Source organism: Chiloscyllium plagiosum, chromosome 33 (genome assembly GCF_004010195.1).
Source record: "Chiloscyllium plagiosum isolate BGI_BamShark_2017 chromosome 33, ASM401019v2, whole genome shotgun sequence".
Lineage (NCBI taxonomy): Eukaryota > Metazoa > Chordata > Chondrichthyes > Orectolobiformes > Hemiscylliidae > Chiloscyllium > Chiloscyllium plagiosum.
This window is the reverse complement of record NC_057742.1, coordinates 22,223,656-22,247,738: the sequence shown is the minus strand read 5'-3', so window position 1 is coordinate 22,247,738 and position 24,083 is coordinate 22,223,656. Positions and strand designations below refer to the sequence as shown.

At 39.4% G+C, this 24,083-nt stretch overlaps 1 protein-coding gene and 1 long non-coding RNA gene across 2 annotated transcripts in view; both read right to left on the bottom strand.

Moving 5' to 3' along the window:
• LOC122539940 overlaps nt 1-910 on the bottom strand; it is a 31,869-nt gene extending 30,959 nt beyond the window's left edge. Inside the window, exon 1 of the long non-coding RNA XR_006309215.1 lies at nt 681-910. This is a non-coding gene — a long non-coding RNA (uncharacterized LOC122539940). The remainder of the gene's footprint in view (nt 1-680) is intronic.
• A 4,680-nt stretch (nt 911-5,590) lies between these two features.
• Nucleotides 5,591-10,047, bottom strand: dlx3b (distal-less homeobox 3b). The gene is made up of 3 exons (XM_043675136.1): nt 9,554-10,047; nt 7,890-8,080; nt 5,591-6,867 (listed from the first exon to the last, which is right to left on the bottom strand). The coding sequence occupies exons 1-3, from the start codon at nt 9,885-9,887 to the stop codon at nt 6,562-6,564; spliced, it is 831 nt and encodes a 276-aa protein (XP_043531071.1). The 5' UTR covers nt 9,888-10,047; the 3' UTR covers nt 5,591-6,561.
• Between the last annotated feature and the right edge of the window lie 14,036 nt (nt 10,048-24,083).

The following is a 24,083-nucleotide window of genomic DNA, read 5'->3' as shown; positions in this document are numbered from 1 at the left end:
TACATTTTTAAGTGACCTGCCTGGTGAGTTCAGCTTAGCCTACCCATTGACACCACCAGGCCTGTAAGTAATTTTCATGTACTGGAATACTCAGCAAATAATCTATCAACAAACCAGTTTGGTAAAAGGAGGGGAAGGGGGCAGATTATGCCCCGTTACACCCAATGCCTTTGGGGTAAATGGGTGATGGAGCACACAAGGGAATTATAAGTGGGTGTGGAATTATTTCAAAACTTGCATCTTGGCTGATGTAATCGAGGTAGCTTCTTAGTATTTTTTTTTCCCAAATCTCCATTGCCTCCCCCGTACACAACAGTTACGTCCTTTGAAAAAATAATCCTGCCCGTTGTTTGCAGCAAACTCTCTGTCCTAACGGGTCGACCACCGAAACAAAAAAAAATGCATGACTAATAACATACCGAATCAGGTTGCTAAACGTTAAGAACGCCTTCGAGGCAAAAGAAACATACCACATGCAACCACAGGGGTGAGCAGAACACACATCCATCTCCTACATCGAAACTTAACATGTTGCTTTGCGATATTGCTAGGTATCTCAGCATTCCTCCCTTCTATGTAGCAACACCTTCAATGCATAGGGCAGTATATTTCTTAACTCCACTGAAGCAAATATCCTGTTTAAGAGAATACGAGAATCATAGACGAAGGCGAGAGCTTACCTGCTATGGCTGGTGTGTTTACTCGGAAATTATTTTGCAGCCTGAACAGAATGGCAATTTGTCAGCCTCTTTTATTTTCTTCCCCTGAAATGCATGCGGTAAAAAAAAAAGTGCAGGAAATGGAGCTAACAACGCCGGTGCTGCTAGCTCTGGTTAAAGCTCCAAGTGTGAATTAATTCTGCTATCAGCGTCCTCTTTATATTCTCAGCTCAATTAGCCTTTATTACTGGCCATGTTTACTCATCGAGAGATGGGATAAAATGTGTTGAATAGAGAAATTGCTCATCTTTGCAAATTATAGGTAATTTCAAAGCTTGAGATTATAATAATAGCAGTCCAATCTGGACAGCCTACGTATAGTCTTCCAAACAGCATAATTACTGGAAAGGTTTAGGAACTCCAGAGAACTGAATTCATTATTTACTCTTCTCTTTGACGAACTTGGGGCTGTTTGATGAATACAAATCGTACAGATATAATTACAGTTCGGATTATTTTTTTTATTATTACGAGCGCTGGGACACATTCTCCAATAAATCTGGGAAGGATACTGCTTGTCCACAGTGAGGAGCCGAGATCAGACTAGGCATTTATTCCCTCTTTTCTCTGTGTGAAGAGAGAGGTTGGAAAGTGGTCTTTTTAAGGTGAGGTGAGGGATCTTTCAATGGGCTTTGTTAAAATACTTTCCGCTGTAACGGTTCAAAGAGTTGTGAGGTCAAACCGGGCTCCGGCAATGTAGATGAAATTCTGCTGCACGCTTTGATGTCTAAAGATCAGGGGGTTTAAAATCGCGTATACTAGTGATCCGCCTCGCCGGATCTCGGTATTTCTTTTCCGCCGATTGCAGACTCGGGAGGGGGCGGCAGTTCGAGCTCTCGACCCGAATCATACAGCGTGTTCACTTGACAGAACTGTTGGGACTGGGTTTCGTTTTAACCTTCCGTGGGCAGCCTTGCACAGAATCCTGGCATCAGGTTCGGGATTGTCAATTCTTCGCTTTAATTGAATCAACGCTACAGCAATACAAGGGGATTCATCACGATTCCATAGTTCCCAGGCTGAGGAATATTATTGAATGCAAATGGTGCCTTTCAGGCCGGAAAGGGTTACACTTAATTATTGCTCTTAGGGACGATGTTACATTACATGTTATGTAATGATTCCAGAATGCTGTTATATGCCATCTATTTCTTTTTTAACATGCACACCCCGTGCCGAAATTGGACACACTGCTTGCTTCCTTTCAACTCTAACCGTACATTCTAAATGTTGTAAGTGCAACATTTGAAATCAAGGACATTTTGCGACAATGAAATTGAAGCTTTAACCTTTTTCCAATTATGCATTCCCCCATCTCACCCCCGACAACCACCCTCCCCAGTGAAACCCACCCGCGCCAGTTTCACTTTCTCTCTGTCAATGGGCGGGCTATTTTTAAATCATGGCTCTAACCAAAGTATTTACGAGCTGCTCTTTGTACTGCAAAGCGTTCTTCTGAAAACAACATTATCTTTGTCATCCTCACCGAGATGACTGCAGTCCACTGCTCCCTCTACCTGTGTCACGTAAAATGCCAGCATTTAGATAGCCTCCACCTTTTTTGTGTGTCAGTTTTAAACAATTTTTCCCTCCTTCCAACACTCGTTATCATCAATTAGAGCCAGTAAAAACAGTTTGTCAAATGTTTTTCGCACGAAATGCAGCACTAAGAAGTTACACACTGGTCCCGTCAGTGTGATTTGAACCAATGTATTGCAACATAATTAATATTCGACATATTTAAATGCAGAAATGGATTGTTATATATTGTTCGAAGAAAACATATGTATTATTTTGTGGACAATGTTCCTTTATTGTCTATCCCTTCAGATGCCAATTTTTAGGTAAAGTCATCTAAAATTCCACCATGAAGTAAGGTGAGCAGATTGCAACCGCCTGACCCATCGAATAATATTCAAAAGCAACAAAACAAAAATCATTTGCTGATTTTGCAATTCGAGCGCTAAGTAGTTATAATATCCGGGCAGGGGTGCATTGGTGTGACACGAACTGACAATTCGTGTTTCGCGAATCGAGGAAAAAAGTTCATAGAAATTAGAGGAACATTTATTAATTAAAGAACGCATTTTCTGTTCTTTGGATACGAACTTTGGTGGAAGTGTTACTTTCTGAAACTGAGACCTAAGGAAAGGTGTAAACAAAACCACAGCCGAAAGAGCCGCGGTTGCTGGACATCACAACCAAAAGCAGGAATCAGGGAAGCAGTTCTAAGGAAGGGTCACTGAACCCGAAACAGTAACTCTGATTTCTCTGCACAGATGCTACCACGCCTGCAGAGCTTTTCCAGCAATCTCTGTTTTTGTTTCTAATAAACAAAGCATTTAATTTCCTGGCCGCAATGTGAGTCGATGGAGTTTCTTTTGGGTTAACTTTGCACAAATTGTAAGGCCTAGGAAGTGCAGAGGGTTACAATTTTCTGCCGTTTCCTCGAAGGAACCCCCCCCTTCACCACCACCCGTTAAATTGTTCTGCATGTCAACATACTTTCCTGTATGGCTATGGGAACAACATCATTTGCGTTTGTGCCATTTTTGCAGATTGCCGGGGTGGGGGGAACTATGAAGTTTCCGAAATAAAATGGGAGTATACCTCAAGCGTCTGGGATGATATCTGTCGAAATTCTGTCACTGGTCACCAAGAGTGTCTCGCTGGAGTTCTCCCTGTCTCTACACATAGCTGGGCAAGAACATTTTCTTTAAAGTAAAGAAATAGCGCGATGATGCATTGATATAAAATGAACGTAAAATGATGTTAATTTCTTCGATCAGTTCCCATAGGTGTACCATGTACCTCACTAGGCAAGATGTGTGCATTTGCTAGAATTCTGTACACAACGTCCATCACAATATCTGCATGTAGTTACTGGGCTACATAACAACATGTAGTGTGATCAGCGATCATTTTCAACCAATTTGTCTGCGTGCTTTATAATGATGACTGATAACTGATCATTGTATTTTAACTGCAGCCTGCAATTGATGTTGGTCACATTCTCTACAACTGCAGTCCTTGCATAGCGTCTGGCGAAACAATTTTATTCTTTTGCTCTATGGATTTCCACTTGATTTTTACAGCTGTTGCTACCGACTGAAACAGAAACTATTCATTCAACAGTGACATCGGCTTTCCTGGAGGGATTCTGTGTACGACTTGGCGGAATAGATGGAGATATTAACATGACAGAGGGCAGAGTCATGGATAGCACAGTGAAATCTGCGGTCTCTGGTACTCCCGACGCAGCCAGTGTATTCCTCAAAGTTTGGAATCTGTCTTTACTTTGAGTTTCCCCCAATTTATCACTACGCTGTATATTTTGCAACATGACACACACACACACACACTCCCTTCAATTACGGCGAGGAGACCGCTTTTAGGATTTCGTCATGTTTTAATTACTACCTAAGATATTTCCTAACGCTGCGTGCTTGTTACTCAGCCTTAGTTATTACTCGTATTATGTACACAAATAGAGAAAAATAACCCTGACTCACAAGCTCGCTGTTGTAAATAGTACGGTGCGCTTTTAAGTTCGAATAAGCCATAAACTGTCCACTTTATACACAGGCACATAGATGGGGAAATCAGGGCAACTATTCTACGGAATTGTACGAAATGGACCACCTATGGATCTACTTATGTGCAGAAAGGACAGTACAAATACACACTACAGAATGCCTGCGTTAGAAGCAGATGCATTATCAAGTTTTGAACTATGTACCGTTTTGGCACTGAAAGCAATGGCATTTGATGTCCTAGTCCTACATTAGAAATACTCCTGGCTTTATTTTTTTTTACGGCGAGGCTGAACCTTGAGCGGTAAGCCTGTTAAAGATGCTGTGCAGTAAAATATGTCAGCGCAGTTACTACCATTGGACCTCAAGTCACATGTGGATTCGTAATTTGCATGGGGAATTATTGATAACTACCTGGGGATAGTGACATTTATCTCACTATATATCCAAACCAAATATTAGTTCTGCTGCAATACACTAGGCACAGGCATGAGTGGTGAACTTTGTCACTGGAAATATTTTCCACTCCAAGTTCGCTTCCAAGTAACTATCCCCTTTTATTCCCGTTCCCCTTCACTGGTAGACGCATCCTTTTCATTGCAAATGCCGACCTCTGTTACATTCGGTTGTTGAGTTCGGTAAGAATAGGGTTAAACCAGACAGCTCCTGTTGTAGTCAGCCTGGCAATTGCAACAGCTTTGATGCACTTGCTGGTATGTGAGCTCTAGCACGATATTAACCCCAGGCGATGGAGCAGTTTTTTTTCTGGCAGTCGTGCCTAATAAAATCCTGCTCCACGCAACTCAGTGTCTCCACAATGTCTGCCTGGCTGTCGCCTATAGAGCTTTTGCACGCAGCCCTCAAACCAAACTGCCTTTAATAGCAGGAGATGGGTGTACGTTTAACTATTTGCTTTCCATATGCTACCCTTACGTGGAGTTTTCGTCGGTTTTCATGTGTGTTTTAATATTTCATTGTATTCCGACATTGTATCCAGCCCTGTTTGAGAAAAGGGGCCATTTCGGTAAAGTAACCCATCTATTAGTCACATTTCCAAGCCTATCAATCTTAGTAGAATGCAGGTGTAACCCAGGGTCACCATCCTGTTAAATTGTAACTTCTAGAATTTGTACAACTGGGGGGAACGTCGGATATGGTACTCCGATTAAGAAAGCAACTTTAGCGGAACGTGAATATTTAATTATTTAATGGTGACTCAGGGAAAAAAAAGAGACCACAGTGTGAATACGGAGTGCAGTTTAGAATAAGCCATCTTGTCAACAGATTTCAAGTTGTCATCATTTCTATTTCCTAAATAAAGAATATGAAAGCAAGTTGTGGAATGATGACTTTTTTTTATTATTATTAACATTCTCAAGGACATAGACAAGCATTTAAAAGATTTATTACAAAACAGAATGTAAGTTAAAACAGAGCTTGGTACTTCTCGGACATTCTTTACAAGCCAAATAGTTGCAATGAAATTTTCATGATTTTGAGGAGTTCCTCCCAGTGTCACATATATTCTTAAAAATTACCCGCAAGGTTTTTCTTAATTATTACTTAATAGCTGGAGTGTAAAATTTTATGTACACTTTCTTTTAGAAAAAGATACCCTGATAGAGCATCATAAATAGAGTTCCTGCTATTTGTCCACAGTTTGTACTCCATCGTTTGATCTATTGCAAACTGAATTCCCATTTTACAGTGAATACCATATTTTAAATCATACTGCATTGGACATCGTTCAATGGATACAATATATCTGCTACATCAAACAAACTGGCCACTACTCTCTAATATTATACAGGCAGTAATAATTTAACCACTCCAATAGATCCAAAAAAAAACTTAAATAATATAACAAAACATAGGCAAAGGAATGCAAAAGATTGTGTGTTACTGAAATTGGGAAAATTATAACAGTTCAGTGTGCAGCGGAGATCTGACAACTGACAGAGTTACAAAATACCTCGATTTTGTTCCTCATATACAGTTATTGGTATTATGTACAAAACTGCTTTGTTTTACTATAGAAATGAATGGGGGTACATGCTGGAAATTTATTCCATTTTCCTGATGTTTTTAGTTCACTTACAGCCTGGCTCTTCTGCAGTATCGATGTAGAGTTTTAATCACTACATAACTTATTTATTTTTACACATCTGTGAAGAGTTTTGGCATATTTCTCACCCACCCCCCCTCACTAAAAGGAGCTATATAGACGCAAGTTGTTGTTGTCATTTTCCAAAACAGCAAGAGATCAAAAGTTCAAATGTTTCAAGGTTTTTGAAGTAAAAATAAAAGTTTTAATAGACTGCTCCAGTACTCTGAGGTGGTGGCTGGTGCAGTGAGTTTGTTGCTGATAAGTGAGAGCCTGAGGGGTGGGGTGGGTACCAATGATTAAAGTCTTCCAGGTAGCTCTGAGATGAATTATGAGGGGTTTGATGTTGGATGGGGTTCCTAGTTGAACTGTGGCTCTCCCAAACGGCTGGAGAAGGTGGTGAATTGCATGCCATCGAGTCACTGTTGTTAGGACTGTGCTCCATTGTGAGCTCTCCATTTTTGTATAACTTCTTAAACTTGGATCTTCTGTTCTGAAACCAGATTTTCACCTGAGTAGGTGGGAAAGAAAATTTTAAAAAATGAAATTTGTGGTTAAGTCTTTGTTATTTAACATAGTAGAGAAAGCATGCAAATATTTAACAAAGGGTACCATAAAAATCACTTCTCAGAAATATGTAACTACAACCATTATTACAGGAAAGATTTGCCTCTTTATGGTCACTTAGACTAAAGGACATTTCTTCTATTTCAGTTTTCAGTTTTTAGTACTTTTTATTTAATCCCTGCAATCTTTCAAAGAATAAGTTCATTTTACTACATAGATTCTGTTCTGTAATCAGTATTAATCCAATCTCATGCTACACCCCTCCTCATTCAAATCTTCCATGTATGTATACACACATGGAGAGAAAATGTGGAAAACACATTTTAAGGTTTTTGAAATATATTTGAAATATTTTCATACTGTTGCCTTGATACCTTTTATTTTTTATTATGTAGAAAACTATATATGATTGCAGGTAGGCACAATGCCAGATGTTTTCCCTCTTTGTCACTAATTTAATAAATTTGCTATTTTAAAAACATAATATTATATTAATGTCTGATAACAAATTTACTTTGCAAACTGTTATGTAAAAGCTTTCACCATTACACCATTTTATCTTTTCCAGTGGCAATAGGACAGCAATGATCAATCAATGAAAAGAAACAAGACCTACAGTGAAAAATGTAAAATCTCATAAATAAGTGAATACTTATTTGGCTACATGGTGCATTCTCAAAAAGGCAATGAAACCAAAAGCATGGTAATGATTGTCTGTGAGAAATATTTGGAGAAAGCAGTGTAGTGAGAAAACTTGAAAGTGATGCACTATTTCAGGTAACATCGTATATATTGCTAGTATACCTGTTTATAAGCCAGTGTGGAAAGAAAGGTGACTTGTCTCAGCAGTAAAGCGGGTGTGGAGCAATCACTCCAGATACTTATTGCACCCTCCCAGGTTAAGCCTTAGCCCAAGGGTACTGATGTAAAGGCAGTGGGTGCACCGATACTGTGAATAGAGTTTACCTGTGTTTGCGTAAGTCCCAGAGAGGCTGCCAGTTCTGCCCGCTCAGGTAACGCCAGATACTGTGCCTTTTGGAAGCGTTTCTGCAGAGCTGCCAACTGGAAACTTGAGTATATTGTCCTGGGCTTGCGGATCTTTTTAGGTTTCCCGTTCACAATTCGCACTTCAGGCTCCGGTTCTTCTTTCACTGAAACTTAAGCACACACCAAAGAAAAGTTAAACATGGTCTCACAGAATAGTTGAGACTTCACATCATAAAAAAAAAGATGCAGCAATTCAAAATTCACACAAGGATAAAACAAAATTGTTCTTTTTCCTTCTCATCCAAATTGCAAATGTAAAGTATATCAAATGGGTTGCAGAATTCTTTAGAACATTAGAATGCAACTTGAATAGTTGACTGTTGAACAGAAAGATACTATTAAAGCTCAGTTTGCCATTCTGTTAGTTCAGGCAATGATTCCTTGCATAATACTAATTAGAGAAAGAGGGAAGAAACTGCTAATTATTATTATTGTTAATTATTATTACACGATACAACCCAAAGGATTATTATCTAATTTAAATAGTGAAATCCCTTTTCATGTTTTCCACGTCATTCATATACAGCATAATTTTGTTTACTTATGTTTTATATCTGTAGTGTGCCAATAGAGAAATAAAATCATGGCAGGATTAAGGAAGACATCCCCATACAGAGCAATGTCCAGTGCCCAAATGAGAAAGGTGGACTGGGGACAATCTTTACTGTGTGCAACTTGAAATGATGTGGCCAGCTTTAATTTTCTAATCTGCATTTGTCCCTTTTAGAACTGTGACAAGATGCATTATAGCTGACTAGAAATTAACACAACTTTCCCTATCACGATGTACGATTGTTATATTGATGTTTCACAAACTAGCAAAGCAGCAATGCGCCTGAGCCTGAACAAAGCAAGTTCGTTCCCATCAAATGCTGAAAACAAGTCTTGGTCTTAACACTAGCTCGAACCCAGGACTTCTGTCCACCTACTGGTCTCGCAACCCTGTTAGGTTCAAATGTTACTGTAAAGACCTAATCAGGTCTACAAAGCGAGCACTTTGAATAACTCCTAGTATCACTGAGCAGCAATTTAAAGTGATATTTTAAATTTAGTCGAGAACTTAACTTCCTTAAATAGTTTGGGTTGTCATTCCTTGGTTGATATTGTCAAGTGTGCCTGGTTAAGATTCTTATAGTTATTTCGCGCCTTAAAACATTTTGGTCACCACGGATGGTTCCAAAGATTACAACACAAGCCTTAACAAAGCCAAGTGTACTGTAGCATTGGGTAACACCTTACTGTCGATCTAAACCGCGTCAGCCGACCTCGAATAGTGAAGTGAAAATGTGTGTGTTGTCTGTCAAGTTAGATACTCTATTCTGATGCAGGTATCTCTGCACGGCATGTCAGCTCATCCAGCCTTATAGCGTCTGACAAATTATGTTATCGCTTTCTGTAACACTCCGTCAGGCATAAACATTCACGCACAAAGACTAGACTAACAATCTCCCTCTAACATGCAAACAGGCAAACCTCTCTTTCTATGAGGGAATGCGACATTATATATGACGATGCAGCAATTAGTTTGCACTTGGCGTCCGACTGGAATGGTCTTCGCAACTGGGAATTTCAAGAGACCTTACCTCTCTCGGCCGCCGATAGTTGCGGATCCCTGTTGAAATGGCTGTACTGACGGTACGAATTGCTGTAAACATACTCGGGTTTTTGGGAATAAGAGCCAGGCCCCGGAATATTGTTCAGATTAAATTGGTGGTACGAATAGTGGTTCACCGGTTGAGAATAGGCTGACGTCGAGTAGTAGTCGTGTTGAGGATGACAGGACTGTGTATTATAATAGCCAACATCTGTAGCCGTTGATTCTGGGAGGGTTGGAGAATCTTTCGCTGGGTGACATCCCATCGAACTCTGCATGTCTGTGAGGAGGGCAGGCAGCTTTTTTTCATAGGTTCCACTCATTGTTCCCAACGACCAGTTTCTCTCTCTTTTTCTTAAAATAAAAATACTTTTAAAAAAAAAAATAAAGCTCAAACTATGCACACATCACTGTGCACCAAGGAGATGAGATCCTTACAGCAACTCCAACCAAACTGATGGAAGCTCACAAGCCCGGCGTGCTTAAACCTCTAATTATATGGAACCGAAGGGTGGATACAGGAAGCTTATTGGTTCCACAGATGTCGCCGAGAAAAGCAGTCCAAGTTTTTCAGACTTCCCACGCTCATATTTGTGGAGCCAAGTCTATTATCCCTCTTCCTCAACTATTAAAAGTGTCTGCCTTTTTTTTGTGTAGCTGCTCCCTCCAAGCACTCATTTGGAGGGGCTTGAAGAATTTAAGCAGAACTCGGAACAAGTCCCGACTAGCACTTCTCCGTTTGTAACTGGTTTGATTTCTTACACACACAGAGAGAGAGAGAGAGAGAGAGACAAAATAGGGTGAGACCCGATCTACTTGGGCGAGGCGAGATGGTGTGGTAGCGCCGGCTTGACATTCTACAGTTTTTTTTTTAACAAAAATCAAAGCCTGCAAGGAAAAAAAAACAGACAGCGAGGCGAGAGGAGTTCTGCTCGTTCCTGTTCGAGCCACATTTATTGTCATGGCTACGTGTAACTGAAACTTGTGCTGAAAGCTGAAATAAGCTAAAATTTACAGGAAAGGTTGATACAACATATCGGCCTTGGATCATACAAATATCCAAACCCTTTAACCTACAGCCATAAACTTTTTAAACCGTGTATACCAACTTTTTAAAAATAATATATACAGTTCCAAAGCTACCTGCAGCCTCCCAACTGAGTGTTTTAGTTGCAGGGAACTGGGTGTGGTTTAACCTGTGTTGCTGGTTTTACCATGGTTTCAGACGCCGGAGAGTAAAATATAACACACACATCTAGAATGTCTCCACCTTTCTTACTTTGTGAAACACCCTTCCCACAGTGAGTCCGAACAAGCTGCAAACCGCTGACAGACATAGTGACTCACGGTGGGGGGGTAGGTAAACGAGCTGAGGTGTCCCGGACTGTACATGCCGCGGACGCAGTGACACCAACATGCTGTGCCGCATGGACCCAGACACCGAGAGGGTGACCCTCTCCCCCCACCCCCTCCCTCCCTCCCTCCCCCGCCCACGTTTACCTGACCGACCGGGAGAACGAGGCAAATAAACAATGCGCAGGATCGACCAGGCTCCCCGGAAAGATCTCTTCGCTTGCGGGCTTTGAGGAGAACTTAAATAACTCGGCTCCAAAATGAACGAAGGGAAAGAAACTTGCAGAAAACAAACGGCGGAATTTTGCAAGTGATTAGCACAAAGTTTGAGGGAAGGGACCGGCTCGTTATTTTGGGATGTGCTTAATGCAGACTGACAGATCCTACAAATGACCACATCTTGTAATATTTCACATCAAACATTACATTAATGTAAGGTGGTGCTTGTATACCCCCCTTCCTGAATATCTAACAGGAAACATTTTCACGGCCTCTGTTCGTGAAGCTGAAAGAGGGTGAACTCCGTCACTAACTGATGTTGAACTTGGTTTCTTTCTCAGGTTTTACTCTTTTCAGCTGCACCCCCCCCCCCCCAAACTATTTCGCATTCTCCCTGAATCTCAAAACAATATTTCATGCTATAGGCGGATTATAATCAAATACAAGACAAACTGAACCGAGTTCCTATTCCTTATAGATCACGCAGTGGTAAAGTCATATAGAAAACACCGTGCAAAGTTAGTTTACATTGTTTCAACTCCCGAGATCAGTTCCTTGCAAATGCTACTGAATAACGGAGAAATTACACACTTTCGCTATCACACGTTTGCACTACAAGCTAAAATGCACCTCATATTTCAAATAATGACTGTTCTAAGAATATTTCTGGCGCTGGGAGATTGAGTTGATAATTAGTAATACTGGCAGATTTGATATACAATGGTGCCACCTAGTGTTCCCTCCGTACAGACTTGGCCCCGTCCAGTATTTGGAGCATAGCTGTGAGTCGCTTATTCCCAAGTTTAGCTTCGGTTAATTTTGATTTGTCTGGAACAAATGTTCATGGTAAGCAATCTTGCCACCATTATCATCTATCAGACAGAAAGCCTCACGCACCTGAACGCGGCTTAATCAAATATCTTAACAAATCACCTTTTAAACTTTAAAATAAAACATAAAGAAAACCTGAGGCTGTGAGAGATCTGAAGCAAAACAGACCTGGTTGACCGAAGGGCCTGTTCCTGTACTATACCACATTCTATATTCTAAAAGTAGACACTGCTAAAGAAATTCAACAGCTCTATCAGCATCTTTGCAGAGAAAACAGAATTAATGGTTCCAGTCCCAGTGACCCTTCATCAGAAGCTTTCACACTCCATTGAACACTCAAAGGTTGACAACGGTTGTGTCTTCCTGCCGTGAGGATTCGATAGATAGGATGAGGAGGTTTTTTAAATCCTGGCATATCCTGAAAAGTGACCCTCAAAGTGCGAATGGTACTGTTAGACAGTGCCAGGATGTGAGCTGGGAGCAACGCTCATTCAAACCTGAGAACAATGGGTCCTTCAAATCTCATATGCACGCTTGCAGTACAATGAGCTTTAATAACGTCGCTATCTGCTACATGGTGATACATGAACACAAGAAGAGGTGACACAATCTGTGAGTCAGACCAAGGAAGGAATATTATTCAGGATACCATTCGTGATTTCTAACGTCAACAAAGTCTGTGAAATTATCTGAAACAAAAACGGAAATTGCTGGAGAAATTCAGCAGGTCTGGCAACATTCGTGGAGAGATAAATCGAATTTCCGCCTCCAGACCCTTCGTCAGAACTGTGCAGAAATGATCTGCTTGGATTTAACATATTTTGTTAGATGCCAACGTAGAAGTTCAGCAGCCATTGCCTCTTTTATTCTATGTAATTTTATTTCATTTTCTTTTTGGTGAGGAGCAGAATTGTCAAAGTCTTCGTCAATAATTCTTCACCGAAGCAAACTGACTTCGGTTTTCATACAAAATGCTGCGAGTGTTGTTGAAAGAAAACACAGAATCTGTTGAGAAAAACAGTGCTGAAGAAATTATACCGGATTGGGAACATTAACTCTGTTTCTCTCTCCCCAGATGCTGCCAGACCTGCTGAGTTATTTACGGAGTTGTGAATATTTAGCTGCCCAATTAGCAGCGAGTGAGGTAAATCAGTCTGAACCGGTAACTTTTTTTTATTTATAAGCGCTGCTGGAAAAGCACAGCGGGTCAGGCAGCATCCGAGGAGCAGGAGAATCGACGTTTCGGGGCATAAGCCCTTCCGGATGAAGGGCTTATGCCCGAAACGTCGATTCTCCTGCTCCTCGGGTGCTGCCTGACATGCTGTGCTTTTCCAGCACCACGCTCTGGACTCTGATCTCCAGCATCTGCAGTCCTCACTTTCTCCTATTCATAGGTGCTGCCTAGTAGTCTTGTTTTTTTACCCCAGAAATATTGTTACCAACAGAGTCAAACAATTGGACAGTGATTGAGATGCTGTGATTGATAAAACAGAAACAGAAACAGCTGACAGAGTCCACTTGACCGGTCACCATTTGGAAGAATTAAAGACACCTCAAGATAGCAAGTTTTGAGAAGATTTGTAGCTCAGGTTGAGGTTCTGGATGTAGGTTTGCTCGCTGTGCTGTCATTTTGTCAACATACTAGGTAACGAAACTTCTGAAAATGAACCTTCCAGCTCAGTGAGCAAACCTACATCCAGATACCTCAAGATTTCAAGCACTGACCCATCATCCGCACTTTCTGAATCATTCAGGAGCTGACTGAATGTAACTTCTTATAGCTTAGTTGGTCTGGCGAAAGAAGCAAAAAGTTATAGAAAAACTACATTAGAAACAGGAGTAGGATACGGCTGCTAATCCGCTTGAGCCTGTTCCACCTTTCATAGGATCATGGCTGCTCTGACATTCCCCATGTGCAATTGTCTGCCCTACCCCGTTACCCTCGATCAAGAATCAATTTCAGCCTTAAATATATGCAAAGACTCTACTCTACCCTCTCTCTATAGCAAAGAGTTCCAAACAGTCTCAACCTTTGAGAGAAGATATGCTTCCTCCTGTCAGTCTTAGCTTGGCACCCCTTCATTCTAAGATGATACCCACTGTTCCCAGACTCTCCCATGAGATCCAACATCCTTTATGTTAACTTTTCAGATTGATAACCTTTTGTGAAAGATGCTTCCAGAGCTGTTGAGAATTTTCAATATTCTCTGATGCTATCTTGCATTTCCAGCATCTGCAGCATTTTCTTTCATGTTGAACCTTTCTGTTGTTAATAGCAGGTTTCTAATATTCAGGTTTTATCTCTCCAGAGAAATTGTTCACTTTCATGTAGTTAGAAGTGGAGTAAAGGCATTTATATGGACACAGAGAATAAGCATTTAACGCTGATTTGAAGCACTTTGAAATTTGGCTGAATTTAGATTTGAAGTCATGCAAAATACACTTAGCAGGGGTCTAAGACCATCTCCAAGAAAGAGTTGAACCATATTGAGCTTTCCCCCTGCTGCAATACATCATAAGCAAAGTTTGACTCAATGCCAAGTTTAAAAGCTTAATTCTAATATTTTTGATCTTACCAGAAAATTAACTGCCCCAATGAGACTGGTACTCATAGTACACATAATTCCATATATTACAAAGCCATTTCAACACACAGAGGTGTATAACCTAGGGCTTTTACACCAACACAGTATGCAGAGTAATCCCAGAACACTCACTGAAATGTCAATGAAACTTGGTGTAGATGAGTTTAATTTCACTGTGACTACAATTTGGCTAAACTAGTAACCACTATTGCAATAAAGACAGAAGATTCTGAGTTTATGCACCATTTTAAGAGTTGAACATTTAATCTAGGCTGATAATGTAATAGTAAATATACAATGTACTGTCGGAGATGCCAATTACAGTTCATGTGCTAATACCAGCATCTCCCCCCACCTATTACAAATATAAATGCCTCTTAAAGTTTGATAAAAAGAACAGGAAGTAGAATTGATCAACATTCCTCCCCAGTCACTACACAATGCAGGCCATTGTTTATGGGATCCAGTTTAGAGAACAATTGACTGTAGAATTTACTTGCATAAAATAATGAATTATTATTAACAAAAGATAATTAAATGGATTCAAGGACTTTTGTGTTTTCCATAGTGCAAGAGTTTTACAAACTTCTTAAAACACACTACTAAACAAGTGTGTTCCATGCTTCAATAAAATTATTTTGTCCAGTACTTTAAGGAAAATTAATTTAGTTCAAAGAAACCTGCACAGTCTATAACCCACTCATTCTAACTCAGTTAACCCCTTAATTAAAACAGAGAATTAAAGTATTTGATAAGAACAAGTCAATATTAGCATCATCTCAGCCACTTTTGATTTTATCTGAATTATTTAAGTCACATTGGATTTAACGAAGATCAAGTTGGATTCAGAACTTGTTAATGACTCTACCAGGACTGAGGCATATTTGTTCTTTGATCCAAATAATGACCATCTAAGATCAACAGTGAGGGATATATTTCTATACAGGACAGTTTTCATAATCATTCACTGTTTTGAAATGAGTAGATCAAAGTCTATCATTCTGAAACGTCCTCAGATAAATTTAAAAGCAAAATTCCACCTGTCAGTGATTTTGCTAAAAATCATTTTGCCACAGACATGGAATGGGTAATCCCTTTTAAAACATCAACAGTTTTGATAAAGTATTGATGGGAGGAATCTCACTCACTTAGCGTTGAATGTATTCTAAAATGTAAGTTGAATGCTTAGAAAATATGTTTTGAATTAGCCATTACTTTTCCCCATCTGCCTGTCACACTCGCTTGTCTCCATTTAACCTGTAGAGACTGAGGTGGTGAGCAATTAGATAAGTGGCTCCTGGCTACTCTGTCAGCAGCAGGAATCCTATGAGTTTGATGGAATTCACAGCTTCCATTACAGCAGTGTTCAGATCTTATAAAATAAATCACTGTAAAGTACCCAGTTGTCAGTTGCTCATGGAACTTTAAAAGCAAAGGGGGTGTCCATTAGGTTTCACTTGAAATGGGTTCAAAGTTGTTGGAGCACCCACTTCACATTAGCCCTGATCTAGTTTGAACCCCAAGTCTATTAATAGCTTGTCAGTTGTGAAAAAAACTGAGAAAATTGGCTGACTCTCATGCAGAACTGTGGGAGCTTTGACTATGAGACCAGGCTGATGTTTCTGGCAAGGGTCCCAAACAGACCAGCAGCATATGGAATACTACTTGGTTCTTCTGGCTTTGATAAAACTGAATTAAAGTTTCCTGTCCTCTCTTTCAGGCTTTTGATTGCACATCTTGAAGCCTGGTACAGATGGGTAGGCAGTGAGGGACACACAACCTGTGTAGACATTTTCTAATCTGCTGTTAAGAGATATTAGTACTCACCTCTGGAGGAGGTGGGACTTGAACCCAGGCCTCCTGAGTCAGAAGTAGGGATACTGCCACTGCACCTTAAAAGCCTCACACATGCTGGATATTTGAACATGTAAATTGGAAGCAGTCACTTCATATTGAAAGCATCTGCTTTGCATATTCACCCACCCTCCTTCCTCTTTAAACAGATGTGTTACTCACCTATTTACAGACCTTCCTGGAAATTCTAAAGCTGATCCTAAGGCTGAGGAAAGCCCACCTCCCACACCCCATTCTCACCACATTCTACGGAGGGTTCATTGAGAGTACCCTGAGCTGCTGCATCACTGCCTGGTTCAGGAATTGCACCGTCTCGGATTGTAAGACACTACGACGGATAGTGAGGACAGCCAAGAAGATCGTCGGGATCCTCTTCCCTCCATTACAGACATTTACACCACACACTGCAACTGAAAGGCTAAGAGCATTGTGGAAGACCCCACACACCCCTCACTCAAACTCTTCTCCCTCCTGCTATCTGGTGGAAGATACCAGAGCATTCAGTCTGTCACAGCCAGACTGTGCAACAGTTTCTTCCCCTAAGCTATCAGGCTCCTTAACACAGTATGATGGAATCTTGCCAATTTGAAATTCTTTGCATGACTTCAAATTGCTCTAGAAAAATATTTATTATTTATCATTCTTCGATATACCGTAACTTGTGTGATTTGCACTTATTATGCACTTTATGTAGTGTACGATTGTGTGGTTTGTGCTGCCCATGTAGAATCCTTGGTCCTGGAGAAACACGGTCTCATTTTTACTGTACCAGTTGTATATGGTAGAAATGGCAAATAAAATATACTCTGCTCTCTACTCTACTCTAATGGAGTAGTTAGAGTGCTATCCCTCTCCCCACTGACTTTCATTTGCTGATCCCTAATTTTCTAGGCAAGAAATAAGCAACTGGTGGTTAAGCATTTCCTCCAAGGTTCTCAGCATTTAAAAATATATTCTTTAATGATTTGTCAAGTTAACTTGCAAGTCATATCAGATATTCCTTTGAAATGACACTAATCCAAAATGTGTTAAGATCAAATCCTCTCTCATAGTAACATATAATATGACTGGTTTAGATAAGCCTGCTCAACTCTTAGCCAAATGAAGCCCATATTGAAATAATTAACTTGTCATTGTCTAAGAATTCATAATAAAAAGTAGCTTCACTGTATGTTTTTTTCATTAGTCATTTAAAAAGAACTAAACAGTGTTTAAGTTGCTCATGGTATTCTTCAAAGAGTTGGTGACTCCTCAACTTTGCTCCAAAATAGACTTGCAGTGTAACTGATGGCTTGGGAATTTTCTATGCTTCATTTTCCAATTCGGTGAAAACTAACAGCTCTTCAGCACTAAACTGCAATCAATGAATCAGGTAAACTCACGCAAGTTAAAATAATCACTTCCTCAATGAGTGTGGGACATTTGTTTGGTCATTCTAGAGAGAGATTTCTTAAATTAAAATGTACACATTATTTTATTTCTTAACTTATTTTTCAGATTAGAACATATTTTATTCACTTTTTATGAATTTGCAAAGAAAAATACTTCCAATCATGTTACATTTTTGACATCCTTCGCATGTCTTAAGAACTTCAATTTAAATAAATGTAGGATGCTGTCTGATCCGATGTGATCTCCAGCATTTGTTGCTTTCAATTTAAATGAATGACTTGTTGTTGTTTTGTAGATAAATATAGCCACCAATTTATGCATATTACAGTTTCACAAGAATCACTGACATGAATGACTAGCTATTCTGTTTGGTGGTGTTTATAGAGAGAAACCTCGGCAGAGTTACACTTCTGGTCTGGTTCAGCTGAGACCGCCGAAACATGTTTTGTTCACCTGAACAGGCATATAGGCATCAGCTTGGCATTTTACCGAATGGACATTATCGCTGATGGTCGAACACTTTCTCATTGTTTTTGGAGTGTGAACCTCAAATTTGCTCTTGGAGTGGAGATAGAACCATTTCATTCTGACTTATGATGAGAGAGCTTCTACAGAGCTAACCAGAAGTTGCAAATCAACAAGAATGGAGGTTCCAAAGGAACGCTATATTCCCATTAACATGGTGTACACAAATCATTCAATTTTGAATCCAATAGGAGGATGATGTAGTATAATCCAGCATTAAATTATGATCTCCAATGGCACCATATTGAGTCAGTGTGAATAAGGAGACTGGAGAGTATTGTCTGCTGCAGAAAGCATTTCAGATCGGGTCTTTATTTTGTGCAGCAGATTGCAGATTTTCTTGCTGCAAAATACATCTTATTATTTTCTTTGCACAAGCGAGCGTAGATTTTTTTTAAGCCTTAACAATGAGTCTCTTTCTGTGCTTCAGCCTTTTAGTCAGCTTTCAGAGGCTTTCAAATCCACCATATATAGGTCAAAGAAACAGCAAACGTTTGCTTTTAGGTTCTTTGGAAGCTTGGGATGTAATGCTCTCAACAATGAAAGTAAAATAATATGCCTTTTCCAAAATGCACAGACCATATTAAAATGTTCACTTTGAAAGCGAATAGCCTGGATGCTTTACATAAGGAGGCTATGTAATTTCTTTTGTGAATCCTCATATAACTATTCATTTAAATATGTTATGCTGTTAACAGTGGTCTGGTAAAGGAACATTAAATATTTGATATTAAAATCTATTGCAAGTGGAACCAAAGGAGCTTGGTTTAAATTTCACCTTAATAAATGTCCTGGTGCTGACAAAAGGTAGAGTTTGCCATATTTGAAAGACATATTATTATTTTACAACTTATGCAGAGTTGTTGTTCTCTTAACAAAATATTGATATCTTTGAGTATTAGGGTATTTCTGAAAATGGTGCTAACCAAAGTTTAAGTTATCTTACTCTTTCAGCTATTGATCTACCATGCATTTTGCACATTTCACTGCGTTATTTATCAATATTCAGACAAAGTGCAATGCCAACCGATGATATTACATGTATCCCTGGCTTTCCAATCAGCATTTTACATTTATTAATAACACACACTAAGTTTAGACCAGAAAGAAGTTGGTGGAGAATAGATGACAACACTCAAAGTAAAGGACACCGAGTGATTAAAACAACTTACATTTAACAGTACTTTTCTCAGAATATAGGCTATGGCATGCAAGGGTAGATTTATTAGCCATTTCTATTTGCTCTGGGTCATTAAAAGTCAACCATGTTGCATGGTGCAAGGGTTTAATGTAGTGGCCATATCAGGATGGGGTGGCAGGTTCTTCTTTCTTAAGAATATTAGTGAACTAGTTGGGTTTTTACAAGAATCCAACACATGTTCTTTTTATTTGTGTGTTAGTGTATGAGTTTTCCAGTACACAGGTGCACGACATTGCAAGCTGGACTGACTATCCTAAATTGGTTGTTCGTATAGTTCTTCACAGGCTCAGAATTATATCGAAAATATTGTCCAATTGCATAATTGCACCTAATGTTGGAAACAATGTTGAGAGTTTTGCAATTGCTGTTTAGTTAGGTCAGTATTTTGCTTAAAGCAGACAACTAAAGGGGCATGTTATTTGATACTATCCACCAGTCTTTGGAATGTATAGCTTACATACCTGGCATCACACTGGCATGAAAATTCATATACCACATTAGTAATGCAGATTTATTTTTTGACTTGGCCTCATTCTAATAGTGATGGACATTACTCCTAATGCAATGAATTATGCACACGCTGCTTCTGTTTCAACTCAATAAAATAGGTAACATCACTCTTTGGTTCATTTTTTAGAGCAATATCCTTACATATCGGAATCAACCTACCTGTTTTGAAATCTAAATGGACTTTAGTAATTAACAGTCATTCAGCATTAATTGCTACATTTTCTATGGCCACACCTCTACCAATCAGAGTCCCCTTGCCAACTATTCAACACTCTTTTCTTATACTGTATAAAGTTGGTTTCCCTTTATTGACATTCTTGCAAATGGTCCTGATGAATGCAAAATGAAAAGCTTCAATAAACTTTTTATTTTTTTCAAAAATACTCCATTTTATATTTTCATGGCCCAGCACAGGAAGCTCTTATAGTAGTTCCCTGTCCAGAACAAGCATTCCAAACACTAGGGACAATTCTACTTTATCTGTCCAACTCTCCATTTCTACCCAGCTTGTCTGAAGTGTATTAATCTTTCCCTAATCTCTCACTGATCTGTGAACATTTCTAGACCCAGGCTACTGCACCTCTCAGTCTTTGTATTAACGCAAGGTCATCAGCCATAATGGTCACTGTCTGAGCCCTGCCATTCTCATGTTCCTGTACTTGAGTATAGGTTGAGAAAGTTGTGGAATATTTGAACTCTAAGGAGAATTACTACATGAAGATTTTCATAAGCAGCCTCAATTTCCATTCCCTGTACCCATTGTTCAAAAACCATGCTGCTTAATCTGTTCAAATACCAGAGACGTCTGGTCAATCCTTTGCTTGAGAGTGAATACTTTTTGCTGGTACACTTCTGACACTAAACAATATATGCAAAAGCTTCAAGTAATTCCTTTTATTGCTTCTTAGATGGTTGCACACCCTTCAAGTAAGGGAGTGTAAATGAGCGCCTGAAAGAATGACTTAGTAATTGGAAACTGATTGTTTCCAGTATTTGAGGGAGCAGGAACAAAAGGCTCACAAATATAAAATTACATGGAGGATATTTCAAACAATAGGCAGGAAGTTATGAAGCTGTGCAATTCACTTCCAGGGTTAGAGGTCAAAGTTGAAGTTATATAAATAAATAAGAGTAAATTAGTTGACTGATGAAATGGAAGATAAGGAAGGGATATGGGAACAGATTAAGTAAATTAGCATATATGGAGCCGCATAGAATTTAGAGCACAGAAAGCTTCACCTGAACCTTGTGCTGTACTCATTGGACTGAATCAATAGGGGGTTCCTTCACTAGAAGAAAAAAGCTGAAGGATGACTTGATAGAGGTCGTTGAAATTATTAAAAGTTTCATTAGAGCAAATGCGGTGAAAATATTTCCATTATGAGGATGTTAAAAGAAAACTAAGGGCAATATATATTTTAAGATAATAGCTAATAGATCCAGTAAGGAATTCATGTCCACAAAGCCTTTTGGAGTTAAGAACTCATTACCTTGGAGAATGGGTGAGTAGCTTGGGCACATTTTAAGAATGAGTGTGACACTGGAAAAGCACAGCAGGTCTGGCGGCATCTGAGGAGCAGGAGAGTTTTCGTTTCAGGCATGAGCTCTTCATCAGGACTAATGCCTGAAATTTCAACTCTTCTGCACCTCAGATGCTGCCTGATCTGCTGTGCTTTTCCAGTGACACACTTTTCAATTCTGACTCTCCAGTATCTGCAGTCCTCACTTCCTCCCACATTTTAGGAATGTTAGATGTCCTCATGGGGTGAAAGGGGAAATGAAATCGGTACAGCTAGGATGAAATGAAGATGAAAGAGAGGACACACTTATTGAGTATAATATCCAGCATAGATTAGTTGGGCTGTATGTTTTGCTATTGCAAACTGTTATACGTAGACAGGAAATAAGACTATGCTTTCAGATTTTCATTTCCATTTTGGAAAAATTGGATAAATGAAGAGATCACGTTACCTAATTTGTATTGTGCCCAAGTTCAAGTTTGTGTTATTAAACATAAAATTTGAACTAGGTTGATCTTCTGGGAAGAAGGTGCAATACATTCACATTTCTAGACAATGTGACAACACAGTGGTTAGCACTGTTGCCTCACAGCGCCAGAGACCCGGGTTCAATTTCCGCCTCAGGCGACTGACTGTGTGGAGTTTGCACGTTCTCCCCGTGTCTGCGTGGGTTTCCTCCGGGTGCTCCAGTTTCCTCCCACAGTCCAAAGATGTGCAGGTCAGGTGAATTGGCCATGCTAAATTGCCCGTAGTGTTAGGTATAGGGGTAAATTTAGGGGGGTATGGGTGGGTTGCGCTTCGGCGGGTCGGTATGGACTTGTTGGGCCGAAGGGCCTGTTTCCACACTGTAATGTAATGTAAAAAGAAAATGTAACCTGTGTTGACTATGGGTAAGCTGTTAATCTGCAGGTCTCATATGGAGGTATTATAAATGTCAGGTTTCATAAATCATTATCTTTTAAACTATCTACTCAGTTGTCTCATACAGTACAGGTGGGAGTCCAGAAGATAGCTAATCAGCATTTGTACTTGGCTATCAGGCCCATATGATTCACACTGCCGTGGGATTCAGTTTAGGAAGGAAAGGCAATTAAAAAAATGTAATATCAAGTTGCAGGTTTCTCAAGATATCCCTAAATCTCATACACGACTCAGTCTTCAGTGGTCTGAAGGAGAAATAAAAAGAATTGACAGAAGGTTAAAGGAAAATTGAAGACACCAAGTCCATAAGGAATTAATGAGGTGGGAAGAATCGTCGAGCTTTCACTGCAGAGTCAAATCTCAAGGTAAATCATCATAGTGGAAGCGTGGGGAGGAAATGGCCTCATGGTATTATCACTGGACTGTTAATCCAGAGGCCCTGGGGACTTAGATACAAACCCCACCACAGCAGATGGTAGAATTTGAATTCAATAAAATAATCTGGAATCAGCATCTAATGATGACAAAGCATTGCTGGTTTAAAAATCCATCTGGTTCACTAATATCCTTTAGGAAAGGAAACTGCCATCCTTGTCTGGCCTACACATGACTCCAGCCCAAAGCAATGTGGTTGACTCTTGGCAATTAGGGATTGGCAATAAATGCTGACCTAGCCTGCAATGCCCGCATCCAGTGAATGAATTAAAAGTCAGTTGGGGACAAGAAGTCACCCAGCATGGAATGGAAAAGGAAAGTAGGCCATCAGAAGCTGGGAATATTTTCACAGTGGCTCTGGGGAACAGATTTTCCACTGAAGGGACAGACTGAAATAACTCTAGAGTGGGATTGCTAGTCACATTGGGAAACTTGTCTTTATTTTACGATTTAAATGCTTGAAAATAATATTTAGACAATGCTGTTTTAGTTTGTTTGTTACAATAAAAATCTTAAACGATGAAATCTCATTTTGTGATCCCTCACATAAATTACTTGAAATTCAGATATATTTTTACAAGCTATTAGTCTGTAGAGGATAGAAACAAAATATTATTTTCTATTAAATGGAGGTTCTTATTCTCTGATTGTGGTCCAGTGTTCATCATTCTCTAGTTAGGGGAAACATTTCTCAGTGCTCCTGTCCAATAAACACAAGTTAATTAACAATTCTATAGGAAAGGCATCACTCAACAAAAGTGATCATAATATGATGCTATTCAAGCTCAAGTGATTTATTTAAACTAAAAATAAAGTCTTAAATCTGAGAAAATCAAATTATTTAGGTCTAAGAGGCTAGTTAGCTGAGAAAAATTGGGAAACCAGATTAGAAGTAAGAAAAGTAAACAAACAATGACAAACATTTAAACAATTAATTAATTACACCAAAATGTTGGTAGTGGCAGGTAAAGTTAGCACTATACAAGTGTAAATAAATTTCTCAGAAAAGAGACTTTAGCCCTCTTTCTTGATGATCAACTATATTATCTTCACTGAATCATCTTTCATTGACATCTTGCATGCTATCCATTCACAGAAATGTTACCAGATCACTGCAGCTACAAAGGCAGTAAGAGGCTGGGAACACACTAGCTGATCTTTTGACTTTCCCAA